Source organism: Leucopleurus acutus, assembly GCF_964270905.1.
Source record: "Leucopleurus acutus genome assembly, chromosome: 6".
In the NCBI taxonomy this organism is placed as follows: Eukaryota; Metazoa; Chordata; class Mammalia; order Artiodactyla; family Delphinidae; genus Leucopleurus; species Leucopleurus acutus.
This window is the reverse complement of record NC_139149.1, coordinates 3,934,569-3,957,442: the sequence shown is the minus strand read 5'-3', so window position 1 is coordinate 3,957,442 and position 22,874 is coordinate 3,934,569. Positions and strand designations below refer to the sequence as shown.

General features: G+C 37.2%; 2 protein-coding genes and 1 pseudogene across 4 annotated transcripts in view; 1 reads left to right on the top strand and 2 right to left on the bottom strand.

Annotated features, from left to right (window-relative positions):
- Nucleotides 1-14: 14 nt before the first annotated feature.
- On the bottom strand, nucleotides 15-450 carry LOC309963155 (DNA-directed RNA polymerases I, II, and III subunit RPABC4-like; annotated as a pseudogene). The gene has a single exon. The product of its transcript is annotated as a DNA-directed RNA polymerases I, II, and III subunit RPABC4-like (transcript).
- NIPA2 (NIPA magnesium transporter 2) lies at nucleotides 402-20,661 on the top strand. The gene is made up of 6 exons (XM_082841339.1): nucleotides 402-541; nucleotides 5,014-5,244; nucleotides 6,639-6,695; nucleotides 13,956-14,046; nucleotides 15,235-15,395; nucleotides 18,768-20,661. Exons 2-6 carry the CDS (start codon nucleotides 5,106-5,108, stop codon nucleotides 19,400-19,402), a joined length of 1,083 nt encoding a protein of 360 aa, XP_082697465.1. The 5' UTR covers nucleotides 402-541; nucleotides 5,014-5,105; the 3' UTR covers nucleotides 19,403-20,661.
- Nucleotides 20,662-21,390: 729 nt separating this feature from the next.
- The window catches only part of CYFIP1 (cytoplasmic FMR1 interacting protein 1), a 93,375-nt gene continuing 91,891 nt past the window's right edge, over nucleotides 21,391-22,874 (bottom strand). For both annotated transcript variants that reach the window (XM_082840694.1, XM_082840693.1), the window contains exon 31: nucleotides 21,391-22,199. In XM_082840694.1, coding sequence (XP_082696820.1) covers nucleotides 22,035-22,199 — 165 coding nt within the window. In that variant the 3' untranslated portion in view covers nucleotides 21,391-22,034. The remainder of the gene's footprint in view (nucleotides 22,200-22,874) is intronic.

Sequence of the window (22,874 nt, the reverse complement as noted above, 5' to 3'; positions counted from 1 at the left end):
AGGAATAGAACATTACCAGGTCAGCGAATAGTGAAGCAACTATTCCTTTCAGGACATTCACACTGATGTCCTATTTTCTTTCCTTTTTTTTTTAATTGAACAAAAAGTAATATCTTTATATAAACTATTAATAGATCTCTAAATACAATATGGTTTTTAAAATGAAATTATGTATATATAGTTGTATTCATGAAGTACACTAATCAAAAGCTATACAACAACATTAACAGCAAATCCAAATACAAATGAAGATAGTCCTCAGAATTTCATGTTTCACCGAGCATCAAAAACCACCCATCTTTTAGTCCTTTTCTTGTGCATTATTCTGTATCCACATTCTCTGCCTCAGACTGGATCCCGTAATTTTATTTCATTTTCTGTGTGACATTCTCCACAGGTATATATCACTGGCTGCTGCTTTGGGGGTTGAACGTCCTTCTGTGTGTCCATTGTTGTCCCCACATAGTGCGGAGGAACTTCTCTGCACTTCCAAGCAGATTCCGACTTGCCGCTGTGTCCACGGACGTCCTGTTTTCAAACTGTAAGTGAAATGAGATGATTCATTTACTTAGTTTAGTGGCTGAAGGCTGCTTTATAACTTGATGGCATGTAACTTTTATGTTACTTGGCACCCTTCCCCACCCACATGCACATCATTGTAGTTCAGTAAGTGAACGAACAAGCACAACAAATAACCTTAATTCTAGAAAAGCTTATAAATCGTATTTGCCACTATAAATGAGTGCCTTTTGTGGAGAAACCACTACAAAGAACCAGTCATTGTCTTTAAGAAACTTAGAATTTATCTTTGAACATAGAACAGTAATTAAAAAATAAATTTTATGAAGCTGTCTGTAAATAAAATGAGTGCAAAGGAGAGAAAATGCCTGTGGGCTATAGCTACTCGAGAAGTCTTTGTAGCATAGCTTGAAGTGTGACCTGGCCTGGAGTGAAGAGCAGCCTCTAAGTAGTGGAAAGGAGGATGGGAGGGCTGTAGTGTGGCTGGGCACTGATGACTTGTCTCAAGGGAGCCATGATCCTGTGTTGGGAAATGAAGTGGGCATGAGGGGTACAGCTCTCCAAAGCCACATGCATAATAAATGATTGACCCAACTGCTCAAAAAAGGCCTTCTGTCTACTTTTGTGTGTTTGAAATTTTCCACAATAAGTCAATAGCAATAAAAAAAAAGAGGGAAAAAGATTTTAAATAGCATCATGCAACTTTATGTAACAAGTGGAAAAAATTTATATGTAGACATAGTAAAGTTAAGAATAGTGAACTTTCAGTGATCTTTGGATAAAATGAGTAAGATTACATTATAAGGTATTGGTTTAATCACCTCTTCTTCACTTTGTTGGTTGGGGGTAGGGTGTGGATTCCCTCCCTTTGACACTGGACATGTGAGAGCAGTTTATTAGACAGCAGTTTATTAGTCACTTTTACTCATCGAGGAGGAGGACACCGCATACCACACAGGGCCACACGGGGGCTGCAGAGAAAGAACCAGGGAATGTGGAGGCAGGCTTTGTAGTGCAAGAGGTTGAGGGGCCCCTTGGTTCCTGCAGGAGGATGTGATTAGCTGGTTTTAATAATTCTGCAGTCTGTCAAGGCAGTGAAGCCCACTACTCAAGGATAAGCAGGAAATGTGCCTGGTCCCCATGATAAGTAGAGTTGTTTGGCTTCGGGACCTAGCCATGAAAGCAGAGTGGGGGAGGGCAGGAACTTGTGGTCAGGTCATCCCAGTTTTACCAGGTGTCAAGGCAGCACAGTATATTGGGTCTTAATTTTAGACCTTACACCACTAACTTGCATTTAGTGAAATTTAACATTAAGTGTTAGTAAGTATTAGTAAATTAGTAGTTACACATTTGGCATTTGAAGGTCAGGTTTATATAATTAAAGTCTGAATTTGTATTTGTGAGGCTATCATTATACTGGGATTGGAATTACAGATAAACCTGACTTGTTTCTGGGTATCATCCTTGCAGATAACAAAGTTCCATCTTATTGATCCAGAACATTCAGACTATAATTTGGCTTGTTCTGTTCAGACCTTCAAAAGGGAGATTTTTGAAGATTTAAGTAGTTATTTCCTCAGTAGAACTTGTATGAATCATAATTACGAACATTGTTCCATGAACGTAACGGTTGAAGGAAGAGGTTTCATTAAAGTTAGGTGACTCTTGCTCATTAGAAGGATATACCTGCCAAGTGGGCTGACGTGTTTGGTAGCCAGGTTTCTTTACTCCCATTTTCCAGCCGTTATTACTATTATCTTTGCGTGTTCACTTGTATGTGGTACTATGACTTCCCAGTATACTTTGACAACTTTTTACAGTTCTTCAGTTTATAGTCTATAAGATAGTGGTTACATTTTAGGATGCTGATATGAGTGATGCAGTGGTTTTCTGTCTACTAATGACCACTCATGAATAGCCAACTTTATTTTTTAGGACCAATTATATGATTCCAAACATGTATTGAGACATGAGACTACCAGATAGCTGAGTACACAGGATAAAAAAAGGTGACTCGTGCAGGAGCCCAGGAGCTGGCATTCTGCTGAGGGTGACTGGGCCATAAACGTGGATAAACCAGTTGTTCACGGTGTGGTGGGAACCTGTAAGCACTTATTTTTGTTATATTTTTTTTTTTCTTTTGGTGATAGAGCAGTTTAATTGTAGATTTGAAATTTATCTTTCATTTTTGTACTTTTACTTATTGATAAGAAGTAGAAGTAAAGGAATTGATTCAAACTAAGCCACCAGATTTGAAAAACTATAGCATATTTGCAGAGAGCTTCATTCCTTTGTGTTTAAGTATATTGTCAAATCTTTGGTATTCAATTACAGTAAGTACCGTTTTTAAGATGTTTTTTCATACCTGGAAGTTTAGTGTCAAAAGTTTTGTTTGTTTGTTTTGAGGTATAATTAACCTGTAACGCTATGTTAGTTCTGAGTGTACAACATAGTGATTTGATATTTCTATATGTTACAGAAATGATCACCATAATAAGCCTAATTACCATCTATCACCGTGCAAAGATATTACATTGTTATTGACTGTATTCCCCATAGTGTACCTTTCATCCCGGTTTCATTTATTTTGTAACTGGAGTTTGTACCCCTTAATCTCCCTCACCTATTTCTCTTATCCCCCAACCCCGTTATAATCTGTCGCTTGTCTGTCTCCCCATTGAAGTCTAAAAGCTATTACCATTTTATCCAGAGAGCTTATCATAATGCTTCGTGCACATAGTATATGTTCAGTAAAAGCTGTTTGAGTGGATGGATAAGGTAATTGAGGGGCTAGGTAGATAGGAAGTTAAGTTCCTTTTATGAAAAGCCTGAGTCCCATAACCTGAATAATGGAAACATTTGGCTAGTTAGTGAGGGTTAATGACTAAGGATCCTGACTGAGTTGCAGATTAGTTCTGGGATTCAGTTGTTAAATTGTGGGACTAAAAATCTCAGGACATACCAGAAAGTTGGACTGGCAGTTAGTTATAACCAATCATAAATCTTGCAGCTAAGTAAATGTTTTTACCTCCACTTTCTACACTTTGCTTTAGTTTGTTTGTCAGCAGAGTTCTGAGTTTTGGCTATTTGGAAAAAAAATTGCAGTCTTTGGTATGCTACTGCATCCTTTCTGGCCTTATGACTCAAGTCCTCTAGGTCCCATGGCCCGCATGTTCTCTAAAAAGTCCACCAGTACTATACATACACCCTGGGAAACATTTGTCTGTTAGAATCATCATCCTCTGCTCACAAAATAATGTGACATCTGCCTTCTCCTTACACACCCCCAAATAGGCTAAATAAGAAATAAATTACCAAATGCTTATGTCTACATAGATTTCTAAGAAGAAAATATATGAGTGAGAAAATTTTTTCTCTGTATAGATTATTCAAAAAGGACACATTTGTGAAATTGGTAAATGTATTTGCAGACTAGATTTGTATGTTTTTATGCCTGACTTTCATTCTGTAGAAGTTTTTTTTCTTTTTCTTTTTTGGTGAAACTAACTTTTAAAATATGTATTTATTTATTTATTTATTTTACTTATTTAACTTTTGGCCACACTGCGCTGCATGCAGGATCTTAGTTCCCCGACCAGGGATTGAACCTGTACCCCCTGCAGTGGGAGCACAGAGTCATAACCACTGGACTGGCAGGGAAGTCCCTAGAAGGTTTTGTCTTAACAGCAAAGTTTTGTTACTATGGACTATCCAGCTAAGACTGGAAACATTATAAAAATATGAAACCACAGTTTATAAAATCAATTTAAATGTGGTTTTATTTTTAATTTTTTCCCCAGTTTTATTGTTATAGCTGATATGTAACACTGTATTAGTTTAAGGTGTACCAGATAATGTATATATTACAAAATGATTACCACATTAAGTTTGGTTAACATTCATTACCACACAAGAGTTACACATTTTTTTTCTTGTGATGAGAACTTTTAAGATCTACTGCCTTAGCCATGTTCGAATATACAATACGGTATTATTAACTATGTTACTGTGCTGTACATTACATCCCCATGACTTATTTATCTTGTAACTGGAAGGTTGTACCTTTTAACCACCTTCACTCCTACCCCCTACCCGCTAGCTCTGGGAGCTCTCTGTTTCTATTAGTTCAGTTTTTGTTTTGGTTTTTTTTTGGTCACACCGCATGGCATGTGGGATCTTAATTCCCCAACCAGGGATCAAACCCTCTCCCCCTGCAGTGGAAGTTTGGAGTCTTAACCACTGAACCGCTAGGGAAGTCCCTATGAGTTCAGTTTTTAAGTATGGTTTTATATCAAGACCCCATCTTTTGCCATAATTGGAAGAAATATAATTAGATTAGCACTAAATACAAATGGTAAATATATTGATGTTAATTAATAGTACCAATAGAAATGTTATTATTTTATGAAAAGAGAAAGAGTAAAATTTTGAATTGTATATGGTCATGCATCCTGTCATTCTGTGAAAAATCTCATTTTCTTTTGCATCATTTAGATTTGAAGACTGCATCATCCTGCCTCCAGCACCAGCAGTTTCTCTGTTCTTGATCAATGTGATTCACAGGAATTTTTAAAGTAACAAACGAAATGAGCCAGGGCCGTGGAAAATATGACTTTTATATTGGTCTGGGATTGGCTATGAGCTCCAGCATTTTCATTGGAGGGAGTTTCATTTTGAAAAAAAAAGGCCTTCTGCGACTTGCCAGAAAAGGCTCCATGAGAGCAGGTAGGTTATTTATGCCCTATGTGACTTTGAAATGACATCAGTGTATGCTTATGTACTTGGGTTCTTTGACTGTAGAAGACCATATCTTCATTCCTAGTGACTATATTTAAAACATTGAACTGTGCAAGAGTTGTAAATGTTTATAGAGAATCATTTTTGTAATGAGAAAAATAAAAAGTAAGAAGATGTCAAAATAAGTTAACTACTCGCTCTTGGAGTTATTATCAAAGTGGGAGTAGGGACCAATGCCCAATTAGCATCCAGCCTTTCCTTTAAATTTTGATATGACTGCAGAGAAGGAAATGAAGGTATGTGGATAGAATCAGAATCCTATTGAAGGCTAGGATCTTTTGTCTATGATAGTAAAAGTTTAACTTTTCCTTAGACATTTTTTCTGATGATCTCCAATTGGCAGGAAGGAAAGAGAGGGCTTCCTAAGGTTGAAGTGTACTCAGTTGCGTGAAATTCTGATGGGTGGTGTAGGTTGATCCCCAGAAATTACTGATAAGTCACGAGACCCTGGGGGATGCCCAGTGTGATTGAACCCCCCTGACTTCGTCTGGTGCATCATAACAGCTCTCAGAATTATTTTGCATTCTGGTCATGTTCTGTCATTCAGCCTCTGCCCCAGTTCTGACCTCATAGGAAAACCTGCTTTGGCAGTAAAAAATGTTACCTTCTTCTTTTCTGTGCCATCTCTATGGCCAAACCTAATTAAACTCTCTTAAAACAATGGCCTCTATTAGATTTAGTGCAGAGAGGAGAAAGTATTGGCATATGCTGCTTGAACAAGTGTATCCTCATTCCTAAGGCAGGTACTCATTGCCCATGTGGATACGCTTGTCGAGGGGTTCATTCACTTTGGCTTTTTCTTTTGAACAACGGCTTAAGTACTGATTGCTTTCGGATCTTATTAGTTTAGACTGGAGGAAAGTCAAGTAAAAAGGCAGCATGAGCATCCTGGAAGCCCCACACTGTGAGCAGTGCTCAGTCTTTTTATGTCTGGTCAATATAGGACCCCTTTCTCCAAGGTTACTACCTCATAAGTGGGGCTCACCCACACCTAAGTGGCTTGTCCACTATCTGATTCATTTGAAGTTGGGCTACTTCTTATAGGTTCAGTTTCTTTATTTATTGAAACTGAGTTCACAAAACAAAAGAATGAAGTATGAACTGAATATGCGTCACTTACATTCACATCCTCACATTCCCTTTTCTAAGATAATCATAAAAATATTATCTAAGAAATCCCGTATGTAATCATGATGAAATCTTTATTCAATGTAGTAATAATTAGCAAATGATATTTTAAAATCTGTCATTACTAATAGTTGTCATAAATTTATTGAAGTCTGGCACTCTTCCAAAGAGGTGAAATATGTTTTCATTCACAGGTCAAGGTGGCCATGCATATCTTAAAGAATGGTTGTGGTGGGCTGGACTGCTATCAAGTATGTATAGAGGACATTTCAAGAAAATATTATAGCTGTATATTGAAATATTTACATATACTATTACAGCCTCATATTACCAGCAGTTTTAAAACTTTAAATAAATTCTGTTTTTGTAAATGAACAAAACACAAAATATGTAAAATTTAAGCCTGTAAAAGTCATTTTGCAGTTTAATAGCTTATTTAATTTGAATGAGAAGACATTTACTTAATTTGAATGAGAAGACATTTACTTGATTAAAACATGTCTGATATATATATGTATTTTTTAAAATTATGCTCAGTTTAAAAAGGTAATTTTGAAAGTGAAAGATCATAGAACACATCCTGTTTTTAATTCCTGTCCCTCCATTAATTTTCATTCTAAATTGGAAATGAGATATGCATTTGAGAAGACTGTCCATGCTTATTTTGATGATTACCTTTTAAAGGGTACATGGAAAAAGTGATCCTTAAGACACTAAGTCTTCAAAGTATTCAAGATTAAATTATGTAAACTTTTTTCTAAGTTTAAGGGCAGTTGAAATAAGAAAGAGACTGATTTGACTATTCATTCAGCAAATATTTCTTGATCAGTTTTTGTATGCCAGTTGTTCTAGGTGCTGGAGATATAGCAAACAGAATACACAAACAAAAAAATTCTTAACCACATGAGACTTTACATTCTACATGGACAACAAAATAAACAAGATAAAATGTGTATTAGTGATAAATGTTAACACTTGCTAGGAGTAAAGTAGGGAAGGGATGTAATAAAGTGAAGGATGGATAGGTTTAGATTTTAGTTAGGGGGCCAGGGCAGCCCTCCCTGGAAAGATAATATTTGAGTAAAAGACATAAAGGAATTGAGGAAGCTGGCCATATGGATATTTGGGGGAAGAACATTTTAAGCAGGAGGAAGTAATAAATATGAAGGCCATGAGGCAGGACCATGCCTGGCCTTTTAAAGTGTGGTAGGCAGAATCCAAGATAGCCCACAAAGATCCTCATCCCCTGGTGGTCACATCTTTCTATGATCCCCTTTCACATTGAATTAGTGCTGACCTGGTGTGATCAAAGAATACAACGGAATTGATGATGTGACTGAGTTATCAGAGGCATTAAGGTTTGCCTTGATGATTGTATTGGTCATTCTGAAGCCAGCTACTGTGCTGGGGGACAGTCAGGCAGCCTGAGGAGAGGTCCCCAGGCTATAACCAGTTACTGACTTACCAGTCATGTGAGTAAGTTATCTTGGAACTGGGTCCTCCAGATTGTAGCAAGGTACAGGTTGCAGATCGTATCTTGACTGCAACCTCTTGAAAAACCCTGAGTGGGAAGTACCTACTGATCAACAGAAACCATGAGAAACCGTTAAGTCTTGACCAACAGAAAACATGGCTTTTGTTGTTTTAAGCTGCCAGTTTTGGGGGGTGCTTTGTTATACAGTACTGGATTACTAAAACCTCAGGAAACATTAAAGAGGCAAGAATAGTAAGGGAGTGGATATGCAGGGAAGCAGTAGGGGTAAGTTTAGAGAAGTAATAAGGGCCTAGATCATGTGGGGCTTTGTAGGTTATAGAAAGGACTTTGACTTTTATGTTTGATGGGGAGTCATTGGAGGCTTGAGTGAAGAGGTAACCTGATCGGACTCAGGTTTTAATAGGAACTCTCAGGCTGCTGTGTTGAGGCACAGACTGCATAGGTGCAAAAGCAGAGAAACCAGGTAAGAAGCTATTGAAATAATTAGGTAAGAGGTTGTGATGGCATGGACCCAGAGTAATAGCAGTGAGTATGGTGAGAAGTGGTAGAATTCTGGATGTGTTTTGAAGCTAAAACTAATAAGATTTGCTGAAAATACGTTAAAAGTCTGGACAGGATATAAAAAAGCATCCTCTTAAAAGCATTAAAGAGCTAACATGTTAGTGAAGAATTAGCTAGCCTAGATCAGGGAAAAGCATAGAGCTCAGGATAAGCTGGAGATACTTCTGCCCTAGAGGTAATCGCAGACTCCAGAGCAGGCAGTTGAAAGAGAGAACTTGTGAACTGGACTAATAAGGGTCAGTTAGGTGATGCCACTTGGGGAGTCTGGGTGGTGGATATATAGCTGTCATTTATATTTTATTCTGTTTTTCTGAAAATTTGAAGTGTTGCATTATTCTTTAAACTTTTGAAAAGAAAATCTTTTAAAATGGGTGGTATATTTAAATCCAGATATATCAATAACTACTGTACACGAAATGCCCCAGTTAAAAGGCAAAGATTATTCTACTGGAATTATAAAAACAAATAACAAACAAAAACAACTACATGCCTTTTACAAGGTCCACTGTAAAACATGAGATACAGAACGGCTGAAAGGGAAGGATGGGAAAACATGCCTGAAAAAAGTTGAGATTTCTGTTATTGATATTAGAAAAAGTATAATTCAAAGCAAAAAACAATACTAGAGACAGAGGATTATTTCTTAAGACAAAGGGTTCAATTCAGGAAGTTTAACAGTTCTAACTTTATTTAATAATATGGCCTTATATACAAAGCAGCAGTTGACAGAATAGCAAGGAGAAATAGACAAATCCAAAATCATACAGTGAGATTTTAATGTAACACTCTGAGCAGTTGATGGGGAAAGCAGAGTAAAACCTTAAGGTGATAGAAAATTTGAACAGCAGATTTAACACACTTAAGTCACTGAACTCAGCAACTTAAGATCTACATTCTTTTTAAGTGCATATGGAATATTGATGCACATGGACTGTTTGCAGGACCATAAAGCCAGTCTTTAATTTTTCAAAGGATTTGATGAAGTCTTTTCACAGATCATTATATTAGAAATAGTAACAAAAAGATATTGTGAAAAACACGTGTGGAAACTTAGAAATATGCTTTATGTAACCCATGGTTCAAAGAAGTCAGAATGGAAATTAGAAAATATTTTTAAAATATGTTTAATTTAGAAAATACTTCAATATGTTGATACAAAGTACAGAATATCATAATTTGTGGAATATAACTGAAGTAATTAGAGTAAAATTTATGGTTTCAAATAAATATAATTGAAAATGAGAAAGGTGAGGCATCTAGTTCAAGAAAATAGAAAAAGAATGGCAGAATAAACCCCAAAATGTAGAAGGAAATAAAGAGAAAAGCTGAAATTATTTAAATAGAAAACAGGGCATGAAAGCAAATATTTGGGTCTGTGATCAGGATAATGAACTTGGTAAACCTTGAAACTGATCAAGAAAAGGAGAAGGTAGAATAGCTAGGTGATGTAATTAGGGTTTTCTAGGTATTAACAGGATGTTATGAAAAATTTATTCCAGTTGATAAAAAAACGTAGACAGAATATCTTGAAAAGTAAAATTTATCAACACTCATGAGGAAATAGAAAACTGGAATACTCCTCTAACTTAACACAGTTGAATCTATAATTTTAAAACCTATGCATATGGGACTTCCCTGGTGGTCCAGTGGTAAAGAATCCGCCTTCCAAAGCAGGGGATGTGGGTTTGATCCCTGGTCAGGGAACTAAGATCCCACATGCCACGGGGCAACTAAGCCTGTGCACCTCAACTACTGAGCCTGCACGCCTCAACTAGGAGCCTGCGTGCCACGACTGTAGAACCCACATGCCACAGCTAGAGAGAAAACCTGCATGTCACAACTAGAGAGCCCACACACCGCAATGAAAGATCCCGCATGCCACAACTAAGACCAAACGCAGCCAAAAAAAATACCTTTGCATATACTAAACCTTGGGCCCAGATGGTTTCATTGGTAAATTTTTCAGTCATTTAAAGAAGAAATAATTGTAGTCTTGAGAAATTTCCTAATAATAGAAAAAGCAGTATATATTCCTTCACTCTTCTTAAAAAGCTAGCATAATTCTAATGCCAAAAGCTGATTAGGACAGGATAAGAAAGGAAAAATCAAGTCTAGTCTCATTCACGAACATATATGTAAAAATTACAAATAAAATGGTATAGCATGAACAAGTTAGATTTATTCTGTTGATGCAAAGTTGGCATAGTACTGGAAAACCAATCACTGTAATTTACCATGTTAAATTGAAGGAGAAAAATTATTTCAGTAAAATTCAGCTATTCATGACTATAAAGAAACCACTTCAAATTAATAATTTAAGTGAATTTCCTTAATATGATATAGGATTTCTAAGACAAAAAAAAGCCAAAACCCCCCCCAAAAAAAAACCAAAAAAAAACGCTAACAAAAGAAAGCCAAAACCAACAATTGCCCAGTAAACGCAAAAATGGGGAAATATTGAAGACTTAACTTTTTGGAACTGGGAACAAGCAAATAACCTCTCATCACTTTTTCAATATTTTACTGGAATTTCTAGCCAATGCAGAAAGTCAAGGGGAGAAAATAGGATTAGAAAGGAACATATAAACTGTTGTTATTTGCTGATTATATGATTGTGGGTATAAGAATTCCAAAGAACATACAGATGAGTTATAAATTTAAAATTTAGCAAGGTTGTTGGATACAAAGTTAGTATACAAAACTTAGCTGTGTTTCTATATATCAGCAACAATTAGAAAATGAAATGTTAAAATGTTACCATCAGCATATAATTTTAAGAAACAGGAATTAGTTATAAATCTAACAAAAGATGGTAAAGATTCCCACAGAGGAAATGAAAACATTACTGAGACGAATAGTAGAGGGATATGTCATTTTCATGGATTGAAAGATTCAACAATACAACAATAGTTTTGTATTTGTATTCAACAAATACAACAATAGTTGTAATTGTAAAATTGTCGTTTCTCTCCATGCTCATATATGGATTAATGCTATTCCATTTGAAACTAGGTTGTTAGGTGGTACATGATAATTGATTTTAAATTTTGTGTGGAAATACAGAAGTCTAAGAAAAGCAAAGATACTCTTTAAGAAGAAAAGGTGAAAGGACTTGTTCTATTGGATATCAAGACTTAATGAAGTTACACTAATTAAGTCAGGATGGTATTATAACAAGATAGATACATGAGGCAATAGAATAGGTCCATGGGCAGTATATTTATGACAGAGGTGGTATTGAAATAGGGAAGTGTACTTTTCAGTAAATATTGCTGTAACAATCCATCTGGAAAAGAAAATAGGGTTCCTACTTCACTCTGTATAAAGATCAACTCCAGGTGGTTTATAAGCTTAAACGTGAAAGCAGAACACTAAAGGATTTAGAGGATAAAGAATTTTGAGACAGATTTCTTGTACAAGTTGTATGAAGCACTAACCATAAAGGAAGATATTTTAAAATTTGACATAGAAATTAAGAACTTTTTTTAAAAAATAAATTTATTTATTTATTTTTGGCTGCGTTGGGTCTTCGTTGCTGTGCGCAGGCTTTCTCTAGTTGCGGCGAGCGGGGGCTGCTCTTCATTGTGGTGCACATGCTTCTCGTTGCGGTGGCTTCTCTTGTGGAGCACAGGCTCTAGGCGAGTGGGCTTCAGTCGTTGTGGCACGTGGGCTGAGTAGTTGGGGCACGCGAGCTCAGTAGTCAGGGTGCACGGGCTTAGTTGCTCCATGGCATGGGGAATCTTCCTGGACCAGGGCTTTGAACCCGTGTCCCCTGCACTGGCAGGTGGATTCTTAACCACTGCGCCACCAGGGAAGCCCCAAGATCTTTTTTCTTTTCTTTTTTTTTAATAAATTTATTTTATTATTTTATTTTTTGGCTGTGTTGGGTTTTTGTTGCTGCGTGCAGGCTTTTCTCTGGTTGCGGTGAGCGGGGGCTACTCTTTGTTGCAGTGCGCAGGCTTCTCATTGTGGTGGCTTCTCTTGTTGCGGAGCATGGGCTCTAGGCGCGTGGGCTTCAGTAGTTGTGGTGCGTGGGCTTCAGTAGTTGTGCCACACAGGCTCTAGAGCGCAGGCTCAGTAGTTGTGGCGCACGGGCTTAGTTGCTCCACGGCATGTGGGATCTTCCCAGACCAGGGCTCGAACCCGTGTCCGCTGGATTGGCAGGTGGATTCTTAACCACTGTGCCACCAGGGAAGCCCCCAAGAACTTTTTTGATTACAAGAGTTTAAGAGAATAAAAAAAAGCAGGTCATGGTATTAAAAAAAAATGCTTCTAACCAACAAAAGATTTGTGTTCAAAATATATAAAGAATTACCTAGAATCAATAAGAGAAAACAAATAGCTTAATAGACAGGGAAAAACCTTGAACAGCTACTTCACTAAAAGATTTCACTTGGCCAATAAATATGAAAAGGGAAAATGCAAATTGAAAGCATAATAAAATAATCCCATTTCCCATTAACCGATTAGCCAACTTTAAAATCTGACAATACTGAATGTTGGGGAGAGTGAGAGACAAAGGATATTTGGCATAACCATTTTGAAAATAGTAGCCAAGAGTGATCGTTTTATGAGATCACATGTCCCTCTCCTGCTAAAATTCCCCAGTGGCTTTTCAGCTCAGTTAAAATCCGTTGTGAGACTCTCCCTGGCTTCTCTGCCACTGGCTCGCTTTGCTGGAGCCACCCTGGCTTCCTTGCTGTTCAGACATGCCAGACATTGTCTTGAGTCAAAGTTCTGTACTTGCTCTTCTCCCTGCTTGGGATGTCTCTCCCCCTTCCCCATACCCATAGCTGCTGGTAAATCCCTCACTCTATATCAGATTGGTCAGAATTACCTATCAGAGCATCTTTGCCTGGCACCATGTCCTGCCCGTCACCAGCTCTCCATTCCTTTCCCTTGCTTTGTTTTCTTCATAGCACACTTAAATACTTGACATACGTGTTTTGTCTGTTTTCCCTCACTAAAATGTAACTCTTAGGAGAGTGGTATCTTTATTTTGCTCCCTGATGTATTTCCTGATGCTAGAACAGCATCTGGCACATAGTAGGAACCTAAGAATACCTTTTGAATATAAGAGTTGGGTTTTAAAAAAGAAAAGAGCTAGTGAAAAAGACTTGGAAGAAGTGCTTTCATATCATTTTTAGCTGATTTGTGTTTGTTGTCATAGGATGTAAATATCTATTAAAATTTTTAATTTAAACACCTATATAAACATAAATTAGATGTCTTCCATTGAAATTGTAGATTTGTATTGTTTCTAATGGGTTTGAACTCTATTCTAATGTTGCTAATTAACAGGAGAACCCTTGTGAATAGATGGGAGAAAATACAGAAATTGCTAGATATGATTGAAATAGTATGTTAAAAAATAAATGTAAATAAAATGCAGGCATTTCCGTTTTGACTAGATATGTTCCTATCTGAGAGTTTTCTCTTGTTGTCTGTCTCCAAGTGGGAGCTGGCGAGGTGGCCAACTTTGCTGCGTATGCCTTTGCACCAGCCACCCTAGTGACTCCGTTAGGGGCACTCAGTGTCCTAGTGAGGTAAGAACCCTACTCATCACATGTAGAAACAACAGCTAGGGTTTCAGCCTTCAGCCTGTGAAGTATTCAGTACCATCTAACCACACATGGTCTGCATAATTTATGTTTAAGCAACGTGGAGAACTTTTTATGCTGCGTAGTAATTTGCTTTTGAAATGTTACCCTCTGTGCGGGGGCAAGCTATCAAGTTGTGGGAGAAGATGCTTTTATTCTTTGTCTTGCTTGTGTTCAAAGTCAGCACTAGTTCTACTTTAATTTCAGTTTTTTAAAACTCCAAGTTGCACTTGTTACAATATTTATCATTTGATACATGTATACTTTGGTAGGTGGTGGTTGGTGATGAATAGATTTCTGTACCTTCTACAGAAAATCATTGATTGGGGCATGGTTGAAGACTGGCCCAGGATCCTTGTTTGGAAGGAGCAGTACAAGACTTGTCCTGTTTCTGTTATTTTAATCATTAGCCCAAACAGCTAAGCCCATATTGAAGTCTGGATTTTGGCTACTATTCCCAAAGTTGGTTGGTTGATAGGTATTTTTATTTTTAAAGATGGTACTTTATAAATCAATGTAGTATGCAAATTATATAATTTTCAAGATACTATATATTATACATAATATATAAAGATATAAGATGTTATGTATTATATATAATAAATAAAGATATATTATGGCATGTGTCTTTTATCCTTAATTTTTGTATATTATGCCATTATATTTATAGGTTTATATTTTTTAAAGATTTTGATAAAACTAGTTATAAATTATTAAAACTTGATAATATAATAGGCAAATTACATAGAATTAAATGAAAATGTACAAAGGATGCATCAACCAGTAGGGATAAATTAAAGTTGAGCAAATATTAAGCATTGGTTTGGACATAGATTCTTAAATAGAATATACATTTGTACCATAGCTCTGTTTATTATAAATTTCACATTGATGTACTACAGTAGAAAGATGGTAACTATACTGGTTTAGTGTATGATGAAACAGGTGGTTCCCAGAAACTTTCGTTTTATGATTGAATTTGCATTTTCTTTACTTTGGCTGAAAGCCAGAATCTTTATAAGCTCACAGTGTTTTAGTTTGAGTTCATTAGTTTAAATTCTGAGTTGTGTTGATATTTAAAAATGAGAAAAGTAGCTGATTATTTTAATATTCTCCACCTTCTCCCCATTTTAGTGCTATTCTTTCTTCATACTTTCTAAATGAAAGACTTAACCTTCATGGAAAAATTGGATGTTTGCTAAGTATTCTGGGATCTACAGTTATGGTTATTCATGCTCCAAAAGAAGAGGAGATTGAGACTTTAAATGAAATGTCTCACAAGCTAGGAGATCCAGGTAAAAAAAAAGAAAAGCTTTATTGGTCTTACTGTATTTTACTTTTCAACATAGTTTTTATTGAATCAAAATTTTATGTGCATATGAAGAGGCCAGTTGTCCTACAAGGCTTATCAGGGAAATTGCAGTCATTTTCTTCCCCTGGCAGCCCCTCCGCCCTTGTTTCTTTTGTTCTTTAACTTGGTATCTCTAAATCAGGGGTCCCCAACCCCCAGGCCGCGGACTGGTACTGGGCCGAGGCCTGTTAGGAACTGGGCCGCCCGGTAGGAGGTGAGCAGCAAATGAGCAAAACTTCACCTGCCCCTGCCGCCGCCCATCGCTCGCATTACTGCCTGAACCATCCCCCACCCCCACCACCAGTCTTCCACAAAACCAGCCTCTGGTGCCAAAAGGGTCGGGGGCTGCTGCTCTAAATAACATGCTATATTGCTACTACTTCCTTGCCTTTAGGCATTATTATATCTATTACCAGTTGTATCTATTTAGTTTTGTTTAAATGATTTGTTTTACATTATTGTCACTACATAACTTTTATTCTCAGCTTGGACATACAGTACATTATGATTACTTTTCCCTTCCTTTCTTGTGACTTCTGATTTTCCTGAACTAATAATGATCTTATTTGCTTAGTTTTCTACAAATTTATCAGTCCATTCTGTAATTTTTCCCCTGTGATCTAATTCTACTCTCAGTAATTTCAGACATATTTGGTGTTCCTGCAGTGTCATCTCTTACGGAACTCTCTCTCTAAGAGCCTTGTTTGGCCTCAATTTAGACTGATGTCTTGAGGCCACTAGCAGAATCAACATCCTGGGTTCCTTCACCAGCATCCTGGGGGATCCCTTTCACTTTTGTTTTTTCGTGGATCTCTTATCTCCCAAATCCTGGGTTTGCACCCTCATTTTGCTGGAGCCACTCTTGTAGGAGACAAGAGAGGCACACAAGAGAGACTTTTTGAGACCCTGCATATATCAAGATGTCTTGGTAGATGTTAATCTACCATGACCTTATTATCTTCTCACTTCCAGTATTGCTGCTGAGAAATCAAACACAATTGATTTTTTTTTTTATTTTTGGTCACCTGACCAGGGATTGAACCTGGGTCCTTGGCAGTGAAAGCGTGCAGTCCTAACCACTGGACCGCCTGGGAATTCCTGATTCTTTATCTTTTATATGAGACTGATCTTTGGAAACATATAGGGATGTCCTCTTTGCCCTCATTGTCTGACATTTCCCAGTAATGTGCCTAGATGCGGGTTAATTTTTATCCATTGTGTTAGGTACTTGATGTATCTTTTTTAATTTAAAAAATCATGCCTTACGCTAGAAGCAATTGAAATACTTCTTTGATACTCTTCTTTTTGTGAAATTCTTCTTATTCTTCTTGTTGATTGGACCTCCTGAACTAGACCATCAATTTTCTTACATATTTTTTCCCCATTTTGCCTTTTTACTGTCTTTTGAGGAGATTTCCTCAAATCTTCCAACCCTTCTTTTGAGTTTTTAGTTCTGCTATTGTATTTTTAATTCCAAGAGCTTGGCTTTGTACTTTGATTCCTTTTTTTTTGGTGGCAAAAAACACATAACAAATTCACCCTCCCACCAGTTTCCAAATGTACAGTACAGTATTGTCAGCCACATGCATGGTATGGTGCATCAGGTCCCTGGAGAGTCCTAGGTATTTTAAAGTCTTTATCCGAAAACTTTAATATTTGTGGGCCTGTTTCTATGGTCTGTTTTTTCTTTTGTTTTCAGTCATTTAGTTTTGTCTTTGGACAGTTTCAGTTGAATGCTGGCCATAGTGTATTAAAAAGTGTAAAGGCTCTAAGTGATGTTTTCTTCCTTCAGAGAGAATTTAAATTTCTTTGGGTAGGCAGATAAGAGTAAGCAGATGACCTTCAACCTGTAAGCTGGGGCTAGTTTTTTTCCATTTTGCCATTATTCTTGGTCAGAGCCCTTCTGGCTCCCAACTGATAGGCTAGGACTCTCCAGCTTGGCGAGCTGTGGATTGCCAGTGTCTTGTCTCGGCAGCCCAAGACAAGGCGGGCCTCTCTGCTTAGTCCTTTGGCCTCCTCACCAGGCTGTCCACTTGGCCCCTCTGACTAGGCGTGTCCAGCTCTGTGCCCACAGACACCACACAGAAAATTCACGTGCGCCTCTTCAGTTCCCTCCTTTCTGGAATCTTGGCCTGTTTTGTCCCAGCTACTTAGCCTAAAATTCCCACTTTTTCTTTTTTTTTTTACCTCCTCTGCTGAAACATCCATAAGCCCCAGGTTACCACTCTCTGCTGGCCTTCGTGCCTATCCTCACTCCTGCTCTAGGTTTGGTGTTTGCCCTGAGGGAACAAGCAGAGGTGTTGGTGCAACCTCAGAGTACTTTCTCTCCAGATTTTGACTGCTTTGATTCCTCTCATATTTCATCTTTGTCTGTCTGAGGAAATTAATGGTAGTTTTTATTGATTTGGGGGGGATGGTAATTTGTCTAATTTGAAGTTTCCTTCTAGACAGAATTAGAGGAGTAAAAAGGTTAAATGACTGTTGTGTCTGTTTCCTCATCTTAAAATGCAGATGACAGCGTCTGTACTGCAGGGTAATTGTCAGTTGAATGAGTTAATCGGTGCAAATTGCTGAGACAAGTGCCTGGCCCATGGTGCTACACAATCATTACTATTATCATGCTGGGTTCAATTCTCCATATCCAACCTGAACCCTGACAGTTATTTTCATGTTCTCTTCGTGATTTGTTTTTTACCCCAGTGGTTGTCCCTAGATATTTTTAAAATTTACTCATTTTAGACAAATGTTGTTTAGCATCTATAAATCGTTGAGCATTCAAGGTCATCTCATGATTTCTCTCCACTAGTTTCTGATTCTGTCTTTGGGGTTAGAGCACCCCAGTGGGTGGGAAGTAGTACAATATTCTAGGATAGACAGCTGTGAATCAGCCTGATGCAGTTTTCTGTAAGTTTGACCCTTTAACAACACAAGGGTTAGGAGCACCCGAGAAAACCCACTTATAGTCCATCCTCCACACCTGAGGTTCCACAGCCACAGATTCAGCCCTCAGACTGTGTAGGACTGCAGTATGTATTAGGAAAAAAATCCACATATAATTGGATCCACGCAGCTCAATCCCATGTTGATCAAGGGATATCTGTATAATTATGAGGCCTAAGATGCTACTTTAAAAATGTTACATGTATAATAATTTGTGAATATGAAGCATAGTTTAATCTTCCAGTGTGTACTTCTAACTAAATTTTTATGAATGTGCTTTTTTGCTGGGGCAGCAAAAGAAAGCTGATTTTTATGTTAAGGCCACTTCTTTCTCCTTCCTATTGAGGACTTAAATATTTGACTTTGCCTCCTCCAGGTTTTGTGGTCTTTGCAACACTTGTGGTCATTGTGTCCTTGATATTAATCTTTGTGGTGGGACCTCGCCACGGACAGACAAACATTCTTGTGTATATCACAATCTGCTCTGTAATTGGAGCGTTTTCAGTCTCCTGTGTTAAGGGCCTGGGCATTGCTATCAAAGAGCTGTTTGCTGGAAAGCCTGTGCTGCGACATCCCCTGGCCTGGATTCTGCTGCTGAGCCTTATAGTCTGTGTGAGCACACAGATTAATTACCTGAACAGGGCCCTGGACATATTCAACACTTCCATCGTGACTCCAATATATTATGTATTCTTTACAACATCGGTTTTAACTTGCTCAGCTATTCTTTTTAAGGAGTGGCAAGATATGCCTGTTGATGATGTCATTGGTACTCTGAGTGGCTTCTTTACAATCATTGTGGGAATATTCTTATTGCATGCCTTTAAAGACGTCAACTTTAGTCTCGCAAGTCTGCCTGTGTCTTTTCGGAAAGATGAAAAAGTAATGAATGGCAGTCTCTGTAATATGTATGAAGTTCTTAATAATAATGAAGAGAGCTTAACCTGTGGAATTGAACAACACACTGCTGAAAATATCTCCCGAAGAAATGGAAATCTGACAGCTTTTTAATAAGAAAGATGTAATTAAAAGGTTAATCTATAATTGTGTTATAAAGTGAACTTGAGTATCAGAATGTGTCTGAAAAAGCATTGTTCTCAAATAATGTTCTCTAGAGACAATCTTTTTTAAGGTTTCACTAATCTGGACCAAGAAATTACTTTTCTTATATTTAAATGATGGTAGCTCACTAAAATGACCTCAGTACATGGCCACTTTCTTTTAACATTGTATTATTATAGAGGTATTTTAAATTTTCCTTCACCAAAATCTAAATGCACTAATGACAGTTTTAAGTCTATAAAAATGCTTTATTTTTTCATTGGTGATGAAACTCTGAAATGTGTATTTGTCATGCCCACTCTATCAATTCTTGACCATTTTAAGGCTTTTTGATTTAAAAAAACAAAATTAACTCAATACCTTATCCTGTAATTTACCTTACCTGTAAAAATGACTCCCATTTGATGAATTATTTTAATTTTGAAATGTTAATTTAAGAGACTCCTAAGTTATTAAATGAAGGAAACTCTTTTACAACAAAAACAAAAAAGGTAGGAAATCACCACACTGAAATACTTCTCAGGCAGTGAGTTGTCACCGTGAACGTCTGATGGCCTTCCTAGATGGCACCTTGTTAATAAACCAGCGTACCCTTTGTCGGACTACAGCCTGGCTGGTTTTATTCTTCAGTTACTCAGTAATCCCTTGATGCCTGGAACCTTGATTACCATTTTTACATCAGCTCTTGTACTTTTCCATATATTTTCATAAGGAGTTATATTGTCATTTAGCTCTTCTAACAACTCTGGGAAATGAAGTCAGAAGACTAGGGTAATTTCTTAAATTTAGCTCATATTGAAATAAAAAGACAAATTGAAACGAAGTTCTTTTCTAAGTCTGAATGCTCAGAATAAACAGGATATTTGTAAAATATGGTTTCCTTGTACCACATATTTTACTTTGCTTTGTTTGGACCACTATATATTTTGGTTTTTTAAAAAATGTCCATAAAAAAAAGTTTACAGAAAACTTCAAAAATATGCAAAAAAGGTAGAGTACTATAATTAATTCTATGCAGCTTCAAAACCTGTCACTGATTGATTGGCCTCAAAAATACTGACAACTAATTTGGGTCAGTATCTGGTGGGTTGGGCTTGTTTCCATTCTGCTGCTCCTGCCCAAGGCCCCACAGCTTGGCCCACTGTGTAAGTAGCCACCACAGGAGCCTCACTGTTCACTGGCTTTATCAGGGCAAAGCTGACAGTTTTCAAGTTTCATGAAATAAATTCCATTTTCCCAGTATTGTATCAATCATTGACCCTCTAAGGAGCCTTTGTAGACATTTTTTTCTAACTGCCTCTCTCCATGTAATTTTAACACCACAGATATAACTCTATATTTGTTTATGTACTGTATCTATATCTGTGCTTTGTATACAATAGATAAAAACCAATTTTCACTCCCTTGGGTGTGATATTGCCCTCATTGAGAATGCACAGGTTATTAGTAATAAATTCTTAATTATTTAACATCTTACAGCACTTGAAATTTTTATTTGGTTATTAAGTAAGTAAGTCTTATAAAACTCAGTAGTGTAAATTATTTAAATTTACTCATTAAACTTAAGTTTTCATCATATTCTATACTTTCATTACAGGGTGAGCACAGCTGCTACCTCTTAATCTGCAGCAGAATGCTGGCCCCAGGGTTATTATTTCACATTACAGTTATGTTTTATGTAACTCAAGGTTAAGCAGTACAACAGAATAGTTCACAGACTATATTTGGTGCCATGGATGATGCACCTGGACTTTTTGGTATTTATTAACGTTTTTAAAGCCATATGGAAGCTTTACTATCATGATCTTGTCCCTTCTCCCAAGGCTGCAGGTAACCTAGACTCCTGGCCTGGTTTGTGCACTCGAGTGAGGAGAGAGAGTACCTTGCCCAAGCCAGGGCTCATAGGGAGGGTCACAGTAAATGAACACAAACAGGTTTCATTAGTTTTATTTCTGTAACCTTTAAATCATACCTCACAAATTAGATTTTGTTACAACTGGATTTAGCAGAAGCAGAGAAATCAAGTTCACTATTTTCTGAAACACTGACACAAAAAGGGGAAAGAAACAAATGACTTAGAAAAGGTTTTCATAAAAAAACTGGAAAAATCCCTAAACAAAAGCTAAATAATCATTAAGTTTAATTCTAATTGGTAATGGGTTTTATCACAATTAGCTGGTAATTAAGGTTCTTGCTTAAGTTCACAAGTCTTTCCCTAAATGTTACGGATCCTTTGTTAAAGGATAAACGGATGAACTCAGCAGCACTTCATAACATAGCTAGCTGTTGGAACATTCCATAGAAAAATGGAAAATAATTTTGTAAGGACATGATGGCAACCCTCAGCAGCCAAATCCTCCGACTTTCCAATTACCAAAAGTATATACAATTTTAGTGTAGAAAAATAAGTCAACTTTATAAAATTAAGCTTTTAGATTGAAAACACCCCCTTTAACAGGCACAGAGATACTGAAAAATAGTTCCTAAAAATCTAACTAGCTTATGGAAAGAAAAACATGCCCTTATAGTTCTTAAATGCAGTCAGTACTGGGACTCTTCAAAACAGGTGATACACATGCCCTCAGCTGCTGGCCAGAGACTGGTGGATAGGTGGCTGAAAGCAGCGAACGTGTTCCACAGGCGTGCTCTCTCCATCGCCGGACTTCAAGTACTTGTCCAAGATAGTGATAATCTCATCATTTAGAATCTGGAACTTGCGAATTCTCTCCACCATCTTCTTCAAAGGCTACATACAACAGTTAAAATTAGGATGTTTTACTAATAACAGTTACACATTTATTCTTCATGTGTCAAAATGTCAGGATTTTCATATTTTCTCAGAAAAATTATAGCAAACTACTGACACGTACCATCTCATTAATGTAACTATTGGACCGATGAATATATTTTGCAACATTTCTCTGTTGGTCTCATGCTACTAACTGTAGATTCATTTGTGAAACTTAAAGACCTATTTATTCAACAAACAGGTATTAAGAACCTATAGGACACCTCCTAAAAGCCAGGAATGTAAAGATGAAGATAATATGGACAATGGGGAAAGACCAGTAAACTAGTAATAACACAAGTTTTAAATATTTCCAGTTATTGTGGACAGGATGCTTTGACAGACCTTCATGCTATAATAGAACCGGATAAAAAAAAAACACAAGCACTGCTGGTTCTGTCTATGCAGGAAGTAAAGCAAAAGCCAGGACTTCCTCAGGGATAGATGCCACCAGCAGCAGTGGGATGAGGAGACAGGCTGGGCAGTAAGCAAGGTGGGCTACACCTGGAGACTCCACAAAGCCTGGACCTCTCATTAGGCTAAAGTGGTCCCAAGTTGGTAATAATTCTGAGAGATGAACAGTAAATGAAAATCCTAGGGAAAAACCCTATCAAACAAGAGCTGCCAGATAAA

Coding starts and splice junctions, on each gene's coding strand:
- NIPA2 (XM_082841339.1), top strand. CDS start 5,106: ATGAGCCAGGGCCGTGGAAAATATGACTTTTATATTGGTCTGGGATTG. Junction 6,696..13,955: donor GTGGGCTGGACTGCTATCAA/GTATGTATAGAG, acceptor TCTGTCTCCAAG/TGGGAGCTGGCGAGGTGGCC. Junction 15,396..18,767: donor TCACAAGCTAGGAGATCCAG/GTAAAAAAAAAG, acceptor TGCCTCCTCCAG/GTTTTGTGGTCTTTGCAACA.